Genomic DNA, 21,004 nt, shown 5'->3' with positions numbered 1-21,004 from the left:
ATGGAAACACCATCAGCCAGCGAGCCAAGCCTGCAGCCTTTCCGGGACCACACCCCCCTGCCAGGGAGTGACTGAGTTCATCTATTGCACGTTTCCCCTTGGATCTCTTCAAGTTCACCATCCACATGAGAGAAAATGGACTCACTCAACAAACACTGACGCCTCTATGAAATTTGGCCCTTTGGAATTAAGTCTCTTTCCATCACAAGGAAGCCCTCTTCCCCAAGCTCCATATCTGCGTATATGCCATTGCCGTCTCAGTTCCTACTTCTCTTTTGCCTTCTGTTAATTAAAAAAAAAAAAAACAAAAACCACTACTAGAAGGCCCCCTCCATGTGCCAGGGACCTGAGGACAGGTAGTTCATCCAGATGCACGCTTATTTCAGAGACGTTTCTGGGGGGTGTCTTCCTCCTCCGGGGGCTCTCAGCATCCCTTGGACCAGAGCACGGCTTTCTAGTTGGTCAGCATCCCACCAACTTGGAGGTCTGGTCCAGAGACAGGGCCTGCAGGTGGGCGCTGCCGTTGTGGGGACCGCACTCACTCCATGCCTGCAGTGTCGAGATGGTGGCCCCCGTTCTCGGAGCTGACCGCCTGTCTGATCAGTCCGGCCTCTCTGGCTGGAAGTGCCCAGTGGGAACTGCTCAGGGCAGAGCCACCATGTACCCACCGGGACAGGCTGTGTCCTGCCAGCCCCTCCCACCTCGACGTCTTCGCACCTTCTCACCTAACCAAGCCCACGACCAGTAACCTCCAGCAAAAGAAAGGAGGGTGTTGCTACTAGTCTTGGTGGAGGCAACAGACTTGGTTGGGATCACACCAGTGTCCTGGTTCTTAACGTAAGGGGGACAGTTCCCTCTCAGAGCATGAGACTTAGCCCAGGGGGGTCTCTCAAAGATGACCAATGCCATGGTTCTTTGGGTTGACAAGACCTTCAGTGGTGACCCAGGAAGAGAGAGAGGAAGGTGATGGGGTGAGGAACGTTCCTTCCCTCTAGACTCCTGGGCCAAGATGGAAACCCCAGGGGTCTCATCCCAGGGCAGACTCTGGTACTCACAAGTACCACTGGGACTCAAGAGGCACTCTCCAGACGCCAGGGGAGCTGTGGGTCTCACTTCCTCTCCTGAGTCCACGCAGAGGCTCTGGGCAGCAGGCTTCTCACTCTTCGGAGAGTATTCCATGGGGGTGGAGGCTGGGAGAAGCAGGGAGGGGAGGTCACGGCAGGCTTGGGCACTCGGGACCCTCATACACTCTTTTCACCCTCGCTCTGTTCCTTGCTGGGAGGGGTCTTGTCCTGGCTGCCATCCGGAGGCGCCGGCTTGGCCGCGGGGCTGGGGCTGCTGCTGGCCGAAGGCAGGAGGTTGGCCGACTGCAGGACGGCCTCCGAGTGCTCGCGGGCCTTCATACGCAGGGCAGCCACGCTGGCCGTGCGGTTACTCTGGCAGCCGTAGGTGGGGAGGAAGGAGAGCCCCATGTGGTCTGGGACGCAGCAAGAGCACAGTGGGCCCCCTGGAAGGAGGAGAAACAACAGGCTGCCATCACTGTCCACATTTCGGTCTCATGGACTTGGGGTGGAGGCCAGAGGATGATTGATTCTGTTTGGTTCCAAACACTAAGGGGAGAGGTGCTCAGGACCCTGAAGATGCACAACTCAAGAGATCCAGTTGATAGTCCAAACGATTACCAGAATATCAGAACTCATCAGTTTTGGTTCCCTCACCAAAATGCTGTGTGACCTTACGCTAATATCTTGGCCTCTCTGAGCCTTGGCTTCTCCTTATGTAAAATGGAAATATATTAGATATAATCCTCACAGGATCATTATGAGGATCCAATGACATAATCCCAGCCTCCCCAAACCATGTGCCAAAGCACGTCTACGAACTCCCAGGGGCCCTGCAGGAGTATTTTAAATTTTCAAAGGCAAGGGGAGGCCAACCACATCTGTCTGACCACATGCAGGTGCTGGTCGAGGCAGTTCACAGCTTCAGCCTGAGATCTCACAGCACTTTTTTCAAGGATGTCATATTTTTGGGCAGCTGGATTTTACAAGCATCACACGAATATCTACGTGGAACCGAAAATGAAGGGTGGTGGCATCCAACCTGATTCCAAGTTCAGACAAGCCTGGCAGAGCCCACTGGGTACGCATCCCATTAGAAAGTACTGGAAGCTATTTAACAGTAAAAGAAAAATACCATTTTTCTTTTAATTTCTAACTATTATCTTTCAAATGGCTACTAAGTTCACGGGACATAAACACATACTGAGTTGCTTAAACTTAACCATTTAATGAACCGAGCCAGTAGGCCATGGCCCAAGAGTCCCAAGACATTAATTGAGGTTTCAGAGAACCTCCGGGCACCATGAACTAAGGTTTGAGACCCTCTGAAGGAATCAGTGTGGAAAGCACTCAGCACAGGTCCAATGTGTGGAATGGGGCTTAAGAACAATTGCCTGGCCCCCTGCCCGCCAGCCAGTGCTGCAGGAACCACTCCAGGAACAAGGCCAGGAGGGCCCTCTGCTGTGCCGGGTTTGAGAAACCTCCCTCCTCCCAGGTCATCCTCAACTGCGCATTTATTCAGTGATTATCCCATGAGCACCCGGCACTGTTCTTGGCCCTAGTGACCACACAGCAGGAATAAGGCAGGAAGACCCTGGCCTCACGGAGCCCAGTTCCAATGGAGAGGCACACAGTAGCCCGTCGATCCCTGACGCAAAGACAGGCAGTGGTAAATTCTAGTAAAAAAGTGAATGGCAGGGGAGAGGGTATAGCTCAGTGGAAGAGCACATGCTTAGCACGCACGAGGTCCTGGCTTCAATCCCCAGTACCTCCATTGAAATAAATAATTTTTTTTAAAGGAATGGAGCATGATGCTTGGCAGAGACCTCAGCAAAATGTCAAGAAACAGGCATGTGACTGTCCAGGAGAGAGCATGACAGCTAGGGAGAAAGCAGACCAGTGCATGGGCACCGAGGTGGGGACAGAAGTCACCTGCTGAGGGAGCAGCAGGGTATTCAGAGTGACCAGAGGCAAAGACTGCAGGGGAGAAGGCAGCAGATGGGTCCGGGGCCACCAGGGTCAGGCAGGACACAGTGAGGGGAAGCCTCAGTGGGTCTGAGTAGAAAGCATCTCAAGCTTAACTGCATGGAGGAGAAGAGGAGGAGGCTACTGTGATAACGCAGTCCCAGCGGACGCAGCTCGGCCCAAGGTGGCTGGAGGGGAGGCGATGAGAAGTGGCCAAATTCTGGGTTGATGCTGAAGGTGAGAGCCTGCGCGAATTGCTCGTGGACCACAGTGGAGGGTGATGGAAAAGAAGGATTCACAGGCGACACCCAGGTTTGGGCCTGAGCACCCAAATGAATGAACAGAGGTGTCATTTCCAAGATGACGACAGAGAGGGGTGTGTGTGAGTGTGTTTGTGTTTGTGTATGTGTGTTTGCATATGCATGCATGTAGGGGCTATGGAGAGTCTGGGGAGTTGAGCAGTGCGGCCACCACCACATGGGCAGGTGTGGAGGCGGGAGTCACACAGACCTGTGCCCAGACCGGGTGGGTGGATTCAGCCGCTGGCATGACACAACTTGAGAGACTTCCCACCCCTCTGGACAGGTCAGATGGTGCCCCCCCCACCCCTTACATGTGATGCCTGTGGGAGACGTGCACCCCACAGTCTCTGCCCCCAGCTAGCCTAGGCCAGCTCCAGAGCCCGATCCCACCAGGGGAGCGGGAGATGGTGCACCGCGGCCCTGCCAAGGACAGCTGGGAGTCAGTGCCTGTTCCTGAGGCCTGAGACCTGGGAGGGGGCAGCAAAGCCAGCCCCTCCATGCTCCGCCCACCCTTCGGCTCTCCTGCCCGCGCTCGCCAGCTTTGGAAGAAGCAGTATTGCAAATCAGGAGTATTTGGGGATCAAAACCCCTATCTGTTGAATGAAACCAAATTCCTCCCTGTGGCCTTCAAGCCCTTGTGTGCAGGGGCCTCCACCACCCTCTCCTCCTTCTCATGTGCTGCCCAGGCCTCCTTTCAAATGCTCGGACCACCGTCACAGCGAAGCTGTGCACAGGAGCCGTACTAACTACAGCAAACACTCGTATGGACCAAGCACACGGTGCATATGCATCATGCCTTCATGCATCTCAGCTTTGGAACAATTCTAGGAATTCACCTTTAATATTATCCCCTTTTGCAGACGAGGAGACTGAGGTTAAATAGTAAGTGGCAGAGCTGGACCTCGTGCCAGGCAGGGGGCCAGCTCCTTAACCACTGTGTCCCTCTGTCTCAAAAGAGGACACATTCCTCCCCCGATCATCCCTCGGGCACTTCACCGGGCTCCCCCTAAGAGTGAAGATGCCCTCCCTCCGGCATGGGGCTCCCTCTCTCTCTTTAGGGCTCCATTGGACCATCACTCATGGAGCCCTGTGGGACTCCCCATTCAAGGCAGCCTCCCCGGTCATGCCCCATCCCAGCACTGTGCTCACTTCTTCACGGCCCTAGTCACAGGCAGTGGGTGGAGCTTTAATGGTTCGTGACTGGTTTGCCATCTGTCTGCTCCTTCACATCTCCAAGGGGGCAAGTATCTTTCTGCCTTGTCCACTACTCTGTCCCCAACCCCTAGCACAGTCCCCCGATGGAGCCAGGCCCTTGGGAAATATCTGTGGCTGGAAGGAAGGAGGCAGCACGGCGCCCACTCGGAGGCTCGGCCTTCAGGAGGCAGCCTCCGTGGCATCAGCGATGCCAGCAGCTGGGGCGACTCCACCCTCGGTTCCCAGGGCCAGGCTCCCTTCTCTCCTGTCAAGCACATTGGGCATCTTTCTCTTCCTTTCCAAGCCTGCTCGGAGAGAAAAGGAAGCCCAGCTTTACCAGCACCCACTGTCACCTCTCGTCACCATTCTGGCCACCCTGAGGGGTGGGCATCACTCAGCCCCACATTCCAGGTAAGGAAACGAGGCTCCGGGAGTAACAGCCCAAGTTTGCACAGTTTATTGCAGAAGTGGGACCAGAACCTTCTAGTGGACTTTTTCCCTCCAGTGTAATAGGAGGTTAAAATTCAGCCGTCACTTCCTGCCTCAACGTTGATGGAGGGGCAGACAGAGCAGGCAGCAGCTACCAAGATGAGTGTGAAAGGAGTCCCAAGTGCCCAGTTTACAGAAGGACTCCTGAGAGCCCGGTCCACAGCCCCGCACCCCTGGCCAGCTACAGCCTGGTGATGTTTCCAGCCACAGTAGGAAACAAACAAAAAGTTACATGGGCTCAAACCCCGAGTCCTGATGGTCCCCACCTCTCCCAGCAGCTCTCACAGAGACACAGCCACAGCCACACGCTGACACCAGTCTCAGCCCCGCAGGAAGCTGCGGTCTTTGCTGGGAATTGTGCCTGTGCCCTGAGCCCTGGGAGCCATCCCGAGGCCTAGGACCCACCCTACGAGGGAGGCCATCCTCCCTACCAGGTCTGCTTCCCGGAGGGGGCACACGTGTGAAGAGAACAGAATACGGAGAACAGTGAAACCTGAGCAGGTGGAATATTGAAAATTTTCCTCTGTGTCTCCTTAGAATTTTTCTCACTTTTCTCCAGCACCTGTGAATTTCTTCTCAACTCAGAAACATCGCTTTAATTTTAAATGAATGTTAAAAAAAAAAAAGGGAGGGAGACTGAAATTAGAACCCCTCACCCCCAGCACATAGGAAGAGAGGTTTCGAGGGGCTGGGGGTCCAAGGGGAGCTTGACTGTAGGTTGTGGAGGACCCAGAGTGACCGTGGTCCCTAGACTCAGACCTGGGCAGCCAACCCCACGTCAGGCCAGCCCGAGAGGAGCGAGCTTAACACCATATCTCAGGCCGATTCTTGTCCTCAGCAAGGCCTTGCTCTGACATAGGCATCAAAGGGGGTGTTAACTAGTCTGTGACTTGCTGATGACCACATCACCTTCAGGATGAAGAAGTACCCCTTGGACAAGACAGAGCCTCCTGGACCCACAGCCCACACCTGCGAGGTCACACCTGCAACAGGCAAGGCCCCACAAAAGCCACTGGTAACCACATTCCCAGTCTGCAAATCCCAGATTCAGAGATCAAAGAAAGAAGTTAACCCAGGGAACTGAGGCACAGCTCACCTGAAGTGGGAAGTCCCATAAAAAAGACCAGCAGGATCCCCAGGCAGGGCCACTACTCTCCTGCCAGCACCATCCAGTTCCCTGTCCTGGTGGCGTTATCTCACTCTTTGCCTCTGAAACAGCTTACTTCTAGGAAAGTGGAACTTACCCATAAAATTCTATTGGTTCCTTGAGCTAACTCCTGATCGGTCCATTTGTAGTACTTCATTTGCATGGAGCTCACTCCTGATTGGTTATTTCTGTCACTCCTGATTGGTCCATTTCCCCCACTCCTGATTGGTTATTTCTTTCCCTCCTGATTGGTCCATTTCTACAAAGCTTGTTCCTAATTAGTCAACTTTTGTTATACCTTATTTGCAAATGATGTTGCAAAGTATAAACTGGCAGCCTATAAAAACCTGTGTAAACCTACAGTCGCAGTTTAGAGTGTGAACTCTTCTGGGCCTGCTGTTGTAATAAATCTGAGTTCTCCAAGTCTCTGAGTGCTGCTTGGTCTCTCGCCCAGATCCAGGTTGCTGTCACAACTGAGCTGTAGCACCGAGCTGTAACACATTTTTCTGCAACAACCTAGTTCACCCCCCTCACTGGATGCGGGGAAACTAAGGACCAGACGAAGCCAACGACTCTGGGAGACACTGGTGAAAAACTCTAAGGGCTGTGCATACAATGGAGTATTTGTTCGGCCCTAAAAAGGAAGGAAATTCCGACTCGGGCTACAACATGCATGAACCTCAAGCACATTCCGCCAAGTGGACTAAGCCAGTCAGAAAAAGACAAATTCTGTCTGAATCTGTTTGTAGGAGGTGCCCAGAGTCAAATTCAGAGAGACAGAAAGTAGGATGGTGGCTGCCAGGGCTGAAGGGAGGAGAATGAGGAGTTAAGGTTTAGTGGGGACAGAGGTTCAGTTTGGGATGATGGGACCATGACAGAGTCCTGGTGACGGATGGTGGTGATGGTTGCACAGCAGTGGGAATGTATTTAACACTTGGAGCTATACACTTCGACATGGTTAAGAGAGTAAATTTTATCATATGTGTGTTTTACCAAAATTACAAATAAAATATATTCTTAAAAACAAAACTATAATACCAAGGCAGAAAGGGGGTGGGAAGGGATAAACTGGGAGTGTGAGATTTGCAGATACTAACTACTATATATACAATAGATAAGCAACAAGTTTCTACTGTATTGCACAGGGAACTGTATTCAGTATCTTGTAGTAACTTGTAATGAAAAAGAATATGAAAAGGAATGTATGTATGATATATATATATCTAAAACAGTATGCTATACACCAGAAATTGACACAACATTGTAAACTGACTGTACTTCAATAAAATAAAATAAAATGCATCAGAGGTAAAAAACTGTAAGAGCCAAAAGATAGTTCAGGTGAACGTCATCGGGCAGATGAGGACAAGCCGAGGCTGGGATTCCTTTATGGTTTCTTCAGCGGGTTTGGACTTCCAAAGTGCCTGAGGCCACCCACACTCACCCACTGCACACCCACTCACATTCGAGGGTGGCACCCTCGACCCACCTGACCTGCAGGTCTTTGGCTGAGGAAGCATCACGTGGTTTGCACACTCCCTTGAGCCCTGCCTCGGTCCTGTGACTGAACCGTGCCCGTGGGGTGGTCATTTCCACAGCAGAGGGCAGACCCTGCGAGATAGACCCAGCCCAACAAAAGTCTTTGGCATTAAGCCCCTCACAGACATCACCCTCTTCCCTCATCTACACTCCAAGTGCCCATCAAAGCAGGGCGATACTCATAACGTCTGAACAGCCACATCGAGAAATGCTGAAAAAATGAACCACTGGGGGAGTCCCCTTCTCTCTGTCTTGCCCTTCCCTGGAGGAGAACACAGATGAGATCCAGAAGGCAGGTACAGACAAGGCTGAGATTGGCCATCTGGACAGCAGACAAGATCGAAAGCAAACCAGGAGACAAACCTAATTGGACAGTATTTTTCAGGGAAACAGGTAAAGTGTATAATCAGCACCCAAGGATCCAATTGTACAGATGGGGATGTGTCTCAGCAGTAGAACATGTATCAATATGACTTCAGTAAGTCGTAATAAGTAAGTTCACTGTGACGCCGTATGGTAGTGGGTTGCCTTAACAGAGGCAGAACCTGTAGAAAAAGGGAGGGTAAAATCCTGGTCAGATCATCAGACCAGAGAGAGCAAGGGGAGAGGGAAGGAAGGAGAGAAGAGTGAAAAAGTGAAAGAACTGGGGCAATTGAGTTGAGCTGATCCCAAGACAGTGGATCTGAGGTAACTGCCTCTCTCTGGGTGCAGGTGGAATAGAAGCCATGGTGGAGTGAGAGAGAAAGAGGGGCTTTCCTTTCTTCACCCTCAGAATGCTATGCACATGCAGAGGGCTCTCTCCAGAGGATGGTGGATTTCCAAGTCCCCTGGACTGGATGTTGTATAGAATCTTTGTGCATCATATGGGCTATTGGACAAGACAAGTTTCTGAATCCCTTTCAATGAGAAAAGGACTGGTTTTAGAATGAGACGTGAATTACAAAGCAGAGTTCCCCTTCCAACTTTAACAGGTTTTCAGAATTTCAATTGATTTCAATCTAACTTAAATTGTCCAACAACCCGCATCTCCCCTAACTCTCACAACCATCTTTTAACACACACACACACACACACGCACACAATGATTTCTACAAATGGATCCTTTTAGAACGAACTCTTGATCTCTCCAGGATATCACAGTAGCAAGAGCATCACGAGGTTTCTCCATGTGCCTCCTGCCCAAACAGCTTGGTCAAAGCTGGAGCACTACTGAAAGCCAGATGTAGCCAAATGGGGAAGTCTCCCCTGCGATGCTCAGGGCGGCAGATGAACAAATAGTTACCGAGTAAAAACCTAGACCCCAAAGCACGTGCACTTTGCCCACGAAAAGCAGGCTCAAGGCTCTCACCAAGTGCTTAAAGACTCTTCCAAGTGCACTTCTAAGTTCTAACGTAAGTTGTCTGACTTACCAGGCTGCCGCTAACTAGAAAGCAATGAAGCTGCTAATGGCCGACACATTGATGGGTAATATTGAGAAAAGAGACAAAAACTTATAAAACAGCCCCAAAAGTCAACACACACAGTAACCTGGGGCCACTGAGTACAAGACAAGCAAAGTAGCATAGCTGAGGATGGGTGAGGCCAGCTGTCACCAGGGGAACCATCACAAGGGATGGTGTTTGAAAGGGCTTTGAAAACCACACCAAGCCTTTGTCTATTAGTGATGGAGTGACGCCGAGTCGGCTCTAAGAGGCTCTGTACTGATTTCATTATGTCAGGGTGGTGACAGGCACTTTGGAAAACGTCTACCCCAAAATTGAGAAATAATTATCAAAATCCTATAAAATGAGAGTGGCAATAGGACGTCTCTGGGGTCTGAAAGCCAGGGGCAGCCTGACGAGGACGGAGAAAGTGGGCTTTGAAGTTTGGTACCACCGTTAACCAGTCATGGGACTTCTCACCATCTTTCCAACCTCTGGCTTCCTCATCTGTAAGAGGAGGTGACACACCTACCTTGGGGAGAAATTCTATGAAGCCCGAAGCCCTCCAACAATGATCATTTCCATGACCCCATATAAATGAAAGGGCAAGACTAAGTCACCACTCACAGCTTATTTCAATTAACAATGCGATTCAACGGACAGATGAAGAACTTGACTTGCTCTGAGCATCCCTGGAGGACACGCAGGATGAACAGTGGGATCTGCCTGAGATGCAGGATGCGGGGAGGTCCGTGAGCATCCTCCCCCGCCCTGCTCCTCCATCCTGCGTTACAAGCAGTCCTCCACTGTCTTCACAGCTGTGAAGCCTTTCCCATCAGACCAAAAAGTAGCACCTTTTATTCTGCCAATAAAATTTTGAGGAGTAAGCCAAAGAAACTTTAAAAATCTCGTCTTTTAATGACTAGATTTCCAGACTGGGGGCTCTAGTTTTTTTTTTTTTTTCCTTTTCTTTTTTAATCTCTCAGAAAGCTATCATCATGAATGGGCTAAAGATTAAATTAGCTGCAAAGGAAGTTATCCCAGTGTGGCATAGAGCAACAAAAAACTATAGATAACCTAATTGCCCAATAATAGAAAATTGACTAAGTTATAATCACCATATTGAATGCACTGAAGCTGTGACAAAATTATATTGTAGGAGGCTACTTGGTGCCATAAAAATAATAATAATAATATAATATTAAGTTTAAAAAGCAGGTTAAGAAAGAGTAAGTCAGTATGATCCCATTTTGGTACATGTATGTCTATGTACATACTCATATATACACAGTACATACATATATATGAGTTCATAGGTATATATAGTATATAGTTTTATTTAGAATCAGAAAATATCAATAAATTTAACCTTTTTTGGTTAAAAAATTTTAAATTTCTAAATAAGGTCCAAAATACATAAATGTATTAGAGATATCTATTTATAAATGGGAAGAAAGCAGATGTGCCAATAACAAATATTCAGAGTGTTTGGTTCTGGATGTTAAAAATTATGAATGATTTTTATATTCTTCTTTGTGTTTTGCTGTTTTCTCCCCTTTTTCTAAGTGGACCAAGTATTACTCTCACAATAAGGGTATCTTTTTATGGTGACTCGTGATTTCTCATCTCCTTTCATTCAGAGGATGGGATGGATGCTTTCCACTGAGGTGGCTAAGGAATTAGGACTGGGTCCTAGGCACCCAACTGAGACCCCACGACTGCTAATGGCCTCAGTCTGCACTGGAGTTAGGGACCAGAGAACATGCAGCTAAGGGCTGACCATGGAAGATCCACCAGGAGCATTCCATCCATCTCCCTTTCAGTGGGGATTGAAGTCAGTGGCCCCTTGCCTGGGATGCAACCACCTCCCACCAAGCCAGCAAAGCACCTAAAAGGCCACGACTTCCTTCCTCCATCTCTACCACGTGTCCCACCACCAAAGCCCTCGACCCCCAAATGCAGCCTGAAAATCGTTTTGTTTGGAGAACCTACTACCTCCTGGACCCTAAATTAAAACACACAATTAGATTTCCATTAAGTCACAGCAAATTCTGCTGAATTGATCTAATCGGCCTCCATTCCTACATGACATCATGCTTTAAAGGCTCGGCCTGAACATAAATACTTAATGTAATAAATACAGTCTGAAATATTTGATCTCCTTGGCAGTTTAATTGATCTACTACAGAGACTGACAGGAAAAATTAAGTTAGTTCTGTCTCGTCTCTGCCGAGAGCACTTTTTCACCATCAAAAGGGAACAGGAACTACAAGTTTGGTTGCAAGGAGCGCTCTCGAACGCCGATTTCTTATTGAATGTTCACGTTAAGGGTAAAAGAATTGAGCAAGGAAATGAGGAAGTGGATTTATGAGACCTTCCACACAAATGCTGTAGTTCATTTCTTTTTGCTTTAGAGCTAAATTAATAAATTGACATATTCTGTGATTCTTAGTACCGGTTCCTTACACTTCAGAAGGAGCGTTTGCGTGGCAGGGCTGGTAGACACCTGCGATATTCAAGCAGAGATTTTTTTAGATGCTATGACTGACTGTGTTCACCAACAAAAACACAACAAGGTCAAATTCACTCCCAGATGACTTCTCCCACAGAACCCCTGACGTGGTTTCTCCTGTCCCTGGGTTAGGGTTTTTATTGCCTCTTTGCCACAAGCTGTATTTATTTTTATACCCACCTCACCTCCCAAACTTGCAGGGTAAGCGCCCTTTGACCACGCTCAGCCCACCCTCTGTCCTGATTCCAGAGCTAAAAATGGCCAATTTTGGTACAAAGTAAACACTCGAGTCTTTGGGGAAGGGAGAAAGGGAGGGAGCGTCTATCTTTCCTGCCTGAGTGGATGTATTTTAGTTCCTCAATGTTACCATCTCCCAGGTTCTAAGCTTCCTCAATACCCCACGAAAAGAAAAACTAAGGTCATCACAGAGTTATCCGGTCTGATTAATGCCCAAGTCCCCAGGTTAATTTGGCAGGTTATTCTGGGGGAGTTGATGCTACACCCCTCCCCTGGCTCCACTGCACATGTGCGCCCACTGTCCCGTCAGCTGCTTATTCACTCAGCACACCCTCCCCGACAGGAGTCAGCTCAGCCTGTGCCTCAGGGCCAGCGCCAATGCCCCCTTTCTGTTTGGATACCTCTGGAAGGGCAAGCAAATAATGACAGCGCCCAGATCCAGGACCCCGGTCCAGCCAGAGGAGCAGCAGGGATGCACGCTCCAGGCGGTCCGATGCCAGTGAGCACCGTCCTCCCTCCTCCCGGCGGGAGCCAGCACTCTGGCCGGGCAGCCTGCTTCTCCTGCTGCCTCTGGGCACAAGCCAGGAGCCCTCTGCTCAGCTCCCTGCACTCCAGGGCCCCATTGATTAGCAGGAAGGGCAAACCCATCAGCACCCATAGGAAATGGCTTCTGGAAAGTGAATTGCAGTTTTGAAAGCCAGAGAATGACAGCAGGTGCCTGTAAAAGGCAAAGAATCAATACAGGGCGTGGGGAGCTGGGAGGTGGGACACCGGGGTCCCTGGCTCGTCTGACAGAGGAATTGTGTGACCTCGGACAGTCTTACCCCCACCCTGGGCCTCAGTTTCCCCTACTGTTTCCTGGTAACATACTCAACAAACAGATTCCTTCCAAATATCAACTGCTGGCTCTCTACCCCCATCTTCCTAACATCAGCTAGGCATGGAGGGGCCAGGGCTGACCCAACCATGAGGGGTTGGGTCATGAGGACAGAGCACGTTCTATCCTTCCAGTTCCCTGTTCCCCAAACATCTGTACCTTCAGAAACCAGCCCAGAGCCCCTGGAAGGCTGTCCTGCTCTCTGGGAGCTGCACATTGTGGACCTTGTGGACTGAGCACAGGGTCCTGGGAGCCTCTCCCTTGAGGAGTGAGCCCCTGCAGGAAGTAGGATCCTCTGCCCCAGAGATCCAAACCCAAACCCTAATCAGATCACAAATGACCTTTGGCCTCATCGTCATAACCCTAACAACAATCACCAGCACCTACTGGGCACCAGGACGTGCCAGACACAGATACACACCCTATAGACCACAGGCAATCTCGGGTACTGAGGCCATGATGACCCTCATTTGACAGATAAGGAGACCGGGGTCTGCCCTAAGTTGACCTTATAACAGGAGGGGCACAGTAAAGGGCCGTGGCTGGTCTGACTCCAGAGCCTGGATTCACGTGGAGACTACACCATCCTCTCCTAGGACCGTGGCTCCATCCAACCTCACGCTTTGCCCTTTCCTCTACATTGCATCCCCACTGGCTCCAGGCCCTTTGCTCATATTGTTCTGTCTGCCTGGAGTGGCCACCCACACTGGGTAACTCCTCTACTTCCTTCAAGGCCAACTCAAGCATTTCCTCTGGAAACCCCTCCTCATTCCCACAGAGAAAGAGTTCCTCCCGCCTCTGGGCTTCCCCCACACCTTCCATGCCCTTGTTGGGAGTACAGGACTGTGTCCCATGCCATAGCATCCTTTATTGACCTGTTTGTCTCATCAAGCCCATGCCCAGCCTGTGAGCCCCATAGGATAGGGATGTGTCTAATTCATCAAAGGATGCTCAGTTCAGAATCGGGCAAAGTAGGGTGCTCAGTGGGTGCTGAATGAAAGACAGGAGGGCCCAGCAGTTTCTAGGCCCAGCAGGTGGCCAGTGGTGCAGGGCCACACCTAGTAGACTGGGGTCTCCCAGAGCAGCATGACCTTCTTTCCTCCTTCACCCAACTTCACTATCTCTCACTCTGCACCAGACCCCGTGTTAGGGGCTGAGTGGTCTAGAAGGGGGTGAGTGGCTTAGGAGGACCTAGAGGTGAGTCAGGTATGGCCAGTGCCCTTAAAGTGCTCATAGTCAGGACTGAGAAGTTAGGTCGGTTCAAAAACAAATGAACACCCCGTCTCATGTCACGAGGCCCAAGTATTCTCAATGCCTGTGTAGTCAGTCTCTAAAGAGGGCCTTCAATGAACCACTCTCCCAACAGTCACAACTGTGTGCAGGTCCCTCCGCTTGAGTCTGAGCTGGCTCTGTGAGCAGTTTTAGTCAATAGAATAGGGCAGAAGCAACGCTGCCTGTTTGAGCGTAAGCTGACATCGTCTGCTTTTACATTCTTAGGACCCAAACACCATCCAAATCCCACCAGGCTCACCATGGAGAGAGTGAGAGAGAGACAGGAGAGAGAGACAAAGTACCCAGCCTCCCAGCACCCCTGCCAAGGCACCAGGCAGAGAAGTGACGCCATCTTGGATGGACCAGCTCCAGCTGCCATCTGACTGCAACCTCATGAGACACCCCAGGCAAAAGCAGCTGCAGAACTGCCCGGCTGAGCCCAGCCAGTCCTCAGAATCAGGAGAGATAATAAAACTGCAGGGCAGTTTGGCTTCTGCTTTTTTTTTTTTAATAGAGATCCTGAGGATGGAACCCAGGACCTCATGCATGCTAAGCATACACTCTACCACTGAGCTATACCCTCCCCACTGCTGCTACTTCTATTATACTAAGTTTGCAGGTAAATAAAACACTACTGAAACCTGGAATGAAGATTATAAGAAAAGAAAATCAGAAGCTAATTTCTTCATGATCATACATGCAAAAACTCTAAACAGAGTATCAGCATATCCAGCTATACATGTAATTTGGGTTTATTCCAGGAATGCACAGTTGGTTTAACACTAAACAATCAATCAATGTAACCAACCATATTCATATACTGAGAAAGAAAAATCATGTGATTGTCTGAACAGCAGCAGAAAAAATGTTGGATGAAACTCAACATCCATTGATAGTCATGATTTTTTAAAGAATAATTAAAAATAAAACTCTAGGGCAAGAGGAAAATATCTTTACTTGATAAAGGGTATCTTTAAAATTAAAAAAAAAAATAGACAGACAGTAAACACGATTGCGATTATGAAATTGTGAGGGCTTCCCCCGGAGATCAAGAATAAGGGAATGAGGCAAGGATCAGGCACAAAGACCACACATGTTATGATTCCACTCATGTGAAATGTCCACAATGGCAGTCATGGAATGTCCAAGTTTTATAGACGCAGAAATGTTCGTGGTTACCTGGGGCAGGGGGAGTTGGGGGAAATGAGCAGTGACTGCTAATAGGTCTGGGGTGATGAAAAAGTTCCAAAGTCGATGGTAGTGATGGTTGCACAACTCTTGACTACACTAAAAGTCATTGAGTTGTGCGTTCTAATGGATGAACGGAACGGTATGTGAATTGCATTTCAATAAAGCTGTTATTTTTAAACAAACAAACAAACAAAAGAACAAAGCAAGGGTGCCCATTATCACCACTTCTATTCAATACTGTACTAGAGGTTCAAGCCAACATGGCCAGACAAGAAAAAGACAAATAAAAGGTACAGTCTGACCTTCTGTTTCTGTGGGTTTCGCATCCCCAGATTCAACCAACCGATTAAAATCAATCTGCAGGTGATAGAATCTGCGGATGTGAAACTTGCGGATACGGAGGGTCACCTGCATTCCTTACACCACATTTTACATAAGGGACTTGAGGATGGGCGGGGTTTGGTACGGAGGTTGTGGGAGGAGGTCGTCCTGGAACCAATCCCCCAGGGGTGACTATATGAAGACTGGAAAGAGAGAGACAAACTGTCTTTAACCGCAGATGATCTGATCATGTACATAGAATATCGTGAAGAATCTACAACTAACCCTAGTTACGTGGATAAATCTCCCAAACATAATGCCAAGTCAAAGAAGCCAGACACTAAGAATACATACTGTATGACTCCAGTTATATGTATATACACACACAGGTCCAAAAATTTAAGACTAGACAGTAGTGTTTTTGAGTGCCTACTCAGCTGCTTGGCAAAGCTGTGTTATCAGAAACATTAGGGCCGTGGTTTCCTCTCTGGGAAGGAAAAGTGATGTGAGTAGAAAGGGGCCCAAATGATGTGGGGGCTTCCGGGGTGCAGGCTGCATAAGTGCTTAAAATCATTCATTAAGCTCTCGATGTATGTCGTCTAAATTTTTCTGGTTATCATGTTTCAAAATAAAACAATTTTCATTGTTTTCAAAAACTGTGATTTAAAAAAGAAATCACAACACAAAGGAAAAGGTGATTAAAGAGAAATAGGGGGGAAACGCTTTGTGGGGGACTTGGAGGGGGAAGAGGCTGCCTCCGGCTCTGAGCTGAGCCTTGGTGGGCAAATGTTTACTGGCCAATAAAGCCCTTCCAGTCTCAGACTCTGGGAGATTTACTCTGGCCTGGAAGCCCAAGGGCCAAGGCCAATGTGAAGCAGTGGGGTGCATTCTTGGCTAACTAAGGGGCCTTGCCCTCAGGAAGGACATGGTCAGACCGTTTCCCAGCTCTGGACACCCTGCCCTTCACCTCCTGCTTCGTCCTCACACACGTGATGCAGGCCCAGGACTGTTAGTCCAATTGCTAGCATCTGCTGAGCACTCACCGCGTGTCAGCTCCAGGCAGGGTGCCTGGCACACAGCATCTCCATCAGCCCTCACAGTCTCTGCAAGGCCTGGGTTGACAGAGCTCAGCTGCAAAGGTGGGGACAAGTCTCTCTGTCTCTGGGCTCCTCCTCGCCCGGGCGACCGAGGAGCCATGCAGGACCACAGGGGCCATCTCTCCTCCCAAGGAGCGGATGGGGAGGGGAGCTTAAGAGAGTGTCAGACCTCATTCCTCTGCTCTGCTGCTGTTCTCTCACCTGAGACCTGACTCCAGGGTATCACACCGGGGACTGAGTGCCCCCACAGGCCCGGCGTGCCCCGCCGGCTGCCCACCCTCCCTCCTGCCCCCTCCGGTTGTGGAAGGCCAGCCTTGATGCCTCCGCCCTGCGCACCGCCCCGCCCAGCGTGGGAGAGTGGCTGTGACTCCGGGCATGAGCGTGGGCTGGGTTCGGCAAGCTCTCCCCTGGCAGCTGTAATGAGCTTCCCCCTCACACCCAGCTCTCCGATCACAGGTTAGAGGCAGCCGGGCTAAGTGCGCCAGGGAGTGGGCCTCGGCTGACTGCGGCCCGTCCTGCGGCCAGCACTTCCCCGGAACAAACCCAAACGCTTCCCTCGGCCATTAATAACCTCCTCTGCATTAATGAATTGTGAACGCAAGGCTGGCCATTAAGACCGGGCAGGAAAACTCTTTGTGTTGCAAAGGCTTTTTCTCTGGATGCTCATTATTGTTATGTAAACCCTGGCTTGCAGGGGGGGCGGGTCTTGCTGCCCTTTGATTTTTGAATTTTTGTGAAACACCCCATATAGAAACATACTGACTCCCTGCCTGGCTGGGAGGGGCCCTCTCTGGCCACCCCAGAGTGCAAAGCACATCACTGGTTTCATGAAGCCCCGGGGAGGGGACCGGCACCCTGATCAGAAAATCTTCCCAGGGGCGGGAAGGGCCTCCATCGTTGCCAAAAATCAGAATGTGAGGGTTACAAGCAAAAGGTGAATGTTAGAAACAACATGGGAGACATTTGGGAGAAAAGGCATTTCCTGGGGTCTTTTAAAGATGTGAGGGACCCAGTGACTGGGAAATGAGAATGGAGGAATCTGGTTAATAATGAGAGTGTTTACTGAGCACCTCCACTGGTCTAAGAACCTCAGATGTTCTAACTCACTCTCTCCTCATTCCGTCCTATGAATCGGTCCTATGATGGCCAAGATGGCCAATTCACAGACAGAGGGAGAGTGTCCCACACGACATGAAATAGTGAGCTTTCCTCTCGGGAAATACCCGGCAGAGCCTGGATGACCACAGGAAGGGATGTGTGGACAGAGGTTGAGTAAGATGCCGACCTTGGTCCAGTCCAATTCTAAGATCATATAATTGTTGAATAAATCAATAGGTACTTAAATCAGTTTTAAAAAAAAATAGGTAGAAGGTTCCAGTACTTTACTCACGACTTACAAGGTTAGAGAATGGAAGGATGAGGATTCACACGAGGCAGACCACCCAGAGCCCTTGCTTGAAGCCACTGTGCTAGTTGACTGCTTGAAAATTAAAGGATAATCAAAGGAGGGAAATTCCACAAGTGCCTGGTTTTTGATTACCTGGCTCTGTCCCGGTGGGCAGTTTCCTGGCCCTCTCTGATGGGCCACAGCCTAGCAGAGGCCTGCCTAGCAGAGCCTGGGGGGTTAGTCTGCCACACCTCCACGTGTAGACACCCCATTTAACCAGCCATTCCTGAGGGACCACAACCTCAATTCTTTCCAGGGCGCCACCCCCACCTCCCCTGTTCCCTGGCTGCTGACTGCCTGAGCAGCCTTGCTGACCTGTCCAGACACATCCTTCCATGCACACGCCACCGCACACCCCAATACTGAGCCTTGCTGTGTTGTGTGAATGGATGACCCCAGTGCTTCAGCCCCAGGGCTGCAACTCAGCCTCTTGCCCAAGCCGGGGGGCAGGAGAGGGGGAGCTGGCAGCAGATCACAGTCCCCCAGCACAGAATGGCAGTACTGTAGCAGATGGCAAGGCTCCAGAAGTTCTCCCCCCTCATCCCCCTACCAGAGGCAGAACCACCAAGCCCCTCGGCATGTACTGTGGCAGTTCCAAGCTGTGCAGGTTTTCCAAAGACAGACGTCATTTCCAGCCCCATCTTGGTTTCTCTAGCCCTCCAGCCACTTTCAAAACCCCAGGCCCCTGCCCTCAACAGGTATCCCCAGGGAATGAAAATTAGGGCCTCTAATTTCCCAAGAAAACTATAATCTGAAGTTTTCTGCTACTGACTTAGTCTGTGTGTCAAAGCTCAGCAAAGCAGCTGAAAGACCTGTCATTTCAGGGTCACGTCCCCCCACCCCATAACCTAAAGCTAAAAAAGCAGAGTCTAGATACCCCAGCATGTTCTGGGTCACAGTCACAGAGCTGCCTGGGTCCAGCTCGTCCACCCGCTCACATTGGAGGCGAGGCTTGGAGACACAGCATAGCTCTGTGTTCTGGGAATCGTGGGCGCCCCCACCTGGCACATTCCCTCTACATCCAGCAGCCCCCTCTCCATCCGTCCCCTCTTGCCCTCCCCCCCCACCCCACCCAGTGCCACCTGCACCCGGAGCAGATCACCAGTATTCCATGAATGCTCCTGTTATCAGAGCACTTTCAAAACCGAAGTGTTTCTAGGCGAGCACAACTACTTACAGTAACTAAGGACTTCAAGGACCACTGCTTAGAAGAACTCAGCCAACTGTACCTCAACAACCCCCATGCTACACCCACAAACACTCTTGGAGGCTCTCTCAGTGGTTCCCAGGCAGCGACATCGCATCAGTCACAACAACGCCTAGAACCAAAAGACCAGGACCCTCAAATCAGAGTCCTTCGACTGTACACAAAGCTCCTCAGGCAGTTAGTTGGCTCTGGGACCACTCCTTGGGGTGCTCCATGTGCCCCGTGGGAGAACTGACCCTGCCCGGGCCCTGGGAGCCCGCATTCCTCCCGGGCCAGGTGCTGGTGCAGCACAGGTCAGCCCTGGCTTGGATTCTCAAGCCCTGGTCTGGAGTCTCCAGTCTGGAGTCTCGGGAGCAGCTGGAACCTTGGTGGCCTCCCCAGACACTTGGCATCATGAGTCCAGGGCTCTGGGATTCCACTAGGACCACAAAGCCTGGGGAAGGAGCCACGACTGCTGATTTGGGGCTGGAGGCTGAAATTCACTTTGATTTCTTTCTTGTCATTTGTAAGTGCCCTCAGGCCTGGAGAAGTGGGTTGGGTTCTCTGGGCTGGAAGGGGCTGCGTTGCTTAGCTCACAATGGTCCTGGTCTCTTGGGTGAGTCCAGACTCCTCCTCCAGGGCTCACAGCCAATGGACTCACAGCTGTCCTCATTTGCCGGGAGAAGGGGGTGGGGATCCCAAGCCTCTACCAACAGGTGCCCACCCAGAGGAATGAATGAATAAATCGTGACTGGAGGAAAGGGCACATCAGGATAGTGTGGAGAGCAGCCTCCATCTCAAAGGGGAGACCTCGCTGATAAGTGACATGTAAGCAAGTGGTTTCCCCTCCCGGAGCCTCGGTTTCTTGTTTGTATAAAGAGGGATGGGCACAGAAACCTTCCAGCACCCGCAGGCATGAAGCTCCTCCCAGTTAGCTGAGGGAGCCCCCTCGCTGGCCAGAGTCCCCTGGGAAGCAAGGCTCAGACCACCAGGCCTGCCAGCATCCAGCTGCTCAGTCACCTCTGGGGGTGAGCTCACGTAAGGGAGGCTGGGTCACGGCCCACAGGTCCTGACACTGAGCCAGGACTAGAAAATTGGGTCCGTTTCTCTCTTGGGTCCAGACTAGGTCATGCACCTAACTTCTATAGCTTAAGGAATCCTGGGAGAAGAAGATGTAGGCTGTAAAACTCTCAAAGATGTTGGCCTCGGACCACTTAAATGTTCCACCAAACAACTGAGGGTTGAACCCCAGACTGCCCAGCACCTGACTTGTAGGTACATTTTGTCACCCCCGGTCCTGAGGCAGAGGCATGTCCCACAAGCGCATCTCCAGCGGAGCGAGGCTGTGATGACCAGCTGACTCAGAGACTTCCAGCTCACTATATCTCACTCTGCGTGGTGCCACCACACGGGGTCTGGCACTTTTCAAGTGCACAGATATCCCACCCAGTGCTATCTCGGAGCAATCTCAGCTCCACTGATGACCTGTGCAGCTAGAGAGCCTCCTGGAGACGATGTTTGCTACGCCACCCTACCGTGAGAATTCAACGGGACCCCACAGGAGACCACCGGGCAGAGCAGAGCAAAGGTTTTCAATAATCACTCATTTCCTTCCCTCTCCAACATGACTTAGAGACTAAAAAGCCAGCTGCTTGGTGAGGCCAGGTAACAAGAGCCAAGGTGAGTAAGGGGGTCACAATGAGCCACAGGAGGGGAGCTTTGCTGGGGGGCAGGCTTGGGGAGGAG

General features: G+C 50.6%; 1 protein-coding gene across 1 annotated transcript in view; it reads right to left on the bottom strand.

Annotated features, from left to right (window-relative positions):
* Positions 1-1,241: 1,241 nt before the first annotated feature.
* The window catches only part of DRGX (dorsal root ganglia homeobox), a 31,107-nt gene continuing 11,344 nt past the window's right edge, over positions 1,242-21,004 (bottom strand). The window contains exon 6 of the mRNA XM_010985314.3: positions 1,242-1,507. Coding sequence (XP_010983616.1) covers positions 1,242-1,507 — 266 coding nt within the window. The remainder of the gene's footprint in view (positions 1,508-21,004) is intronic.

This window comes from Camelus dromedarius, chromosome 8 (assembly GCF_036321535.1).
Source record: "Camelus dromedarius isolate mCamDro1 chromosome 8, mCamDro1.pat, whole genome shotgun sequence".
Classification (NCBI taxonomy): domain Eukaryota; kingdom Metazoa; phylum Chordata; class Mammalia; order Artiodactyla; family Camelidae; genus Camelus; species Camelus dromedarius.
The sequence above is the reverse complement of the archived record's forward strand: the minus strand, read 5'-3'. Positions and strand labels throughout refer to the sequence as shown.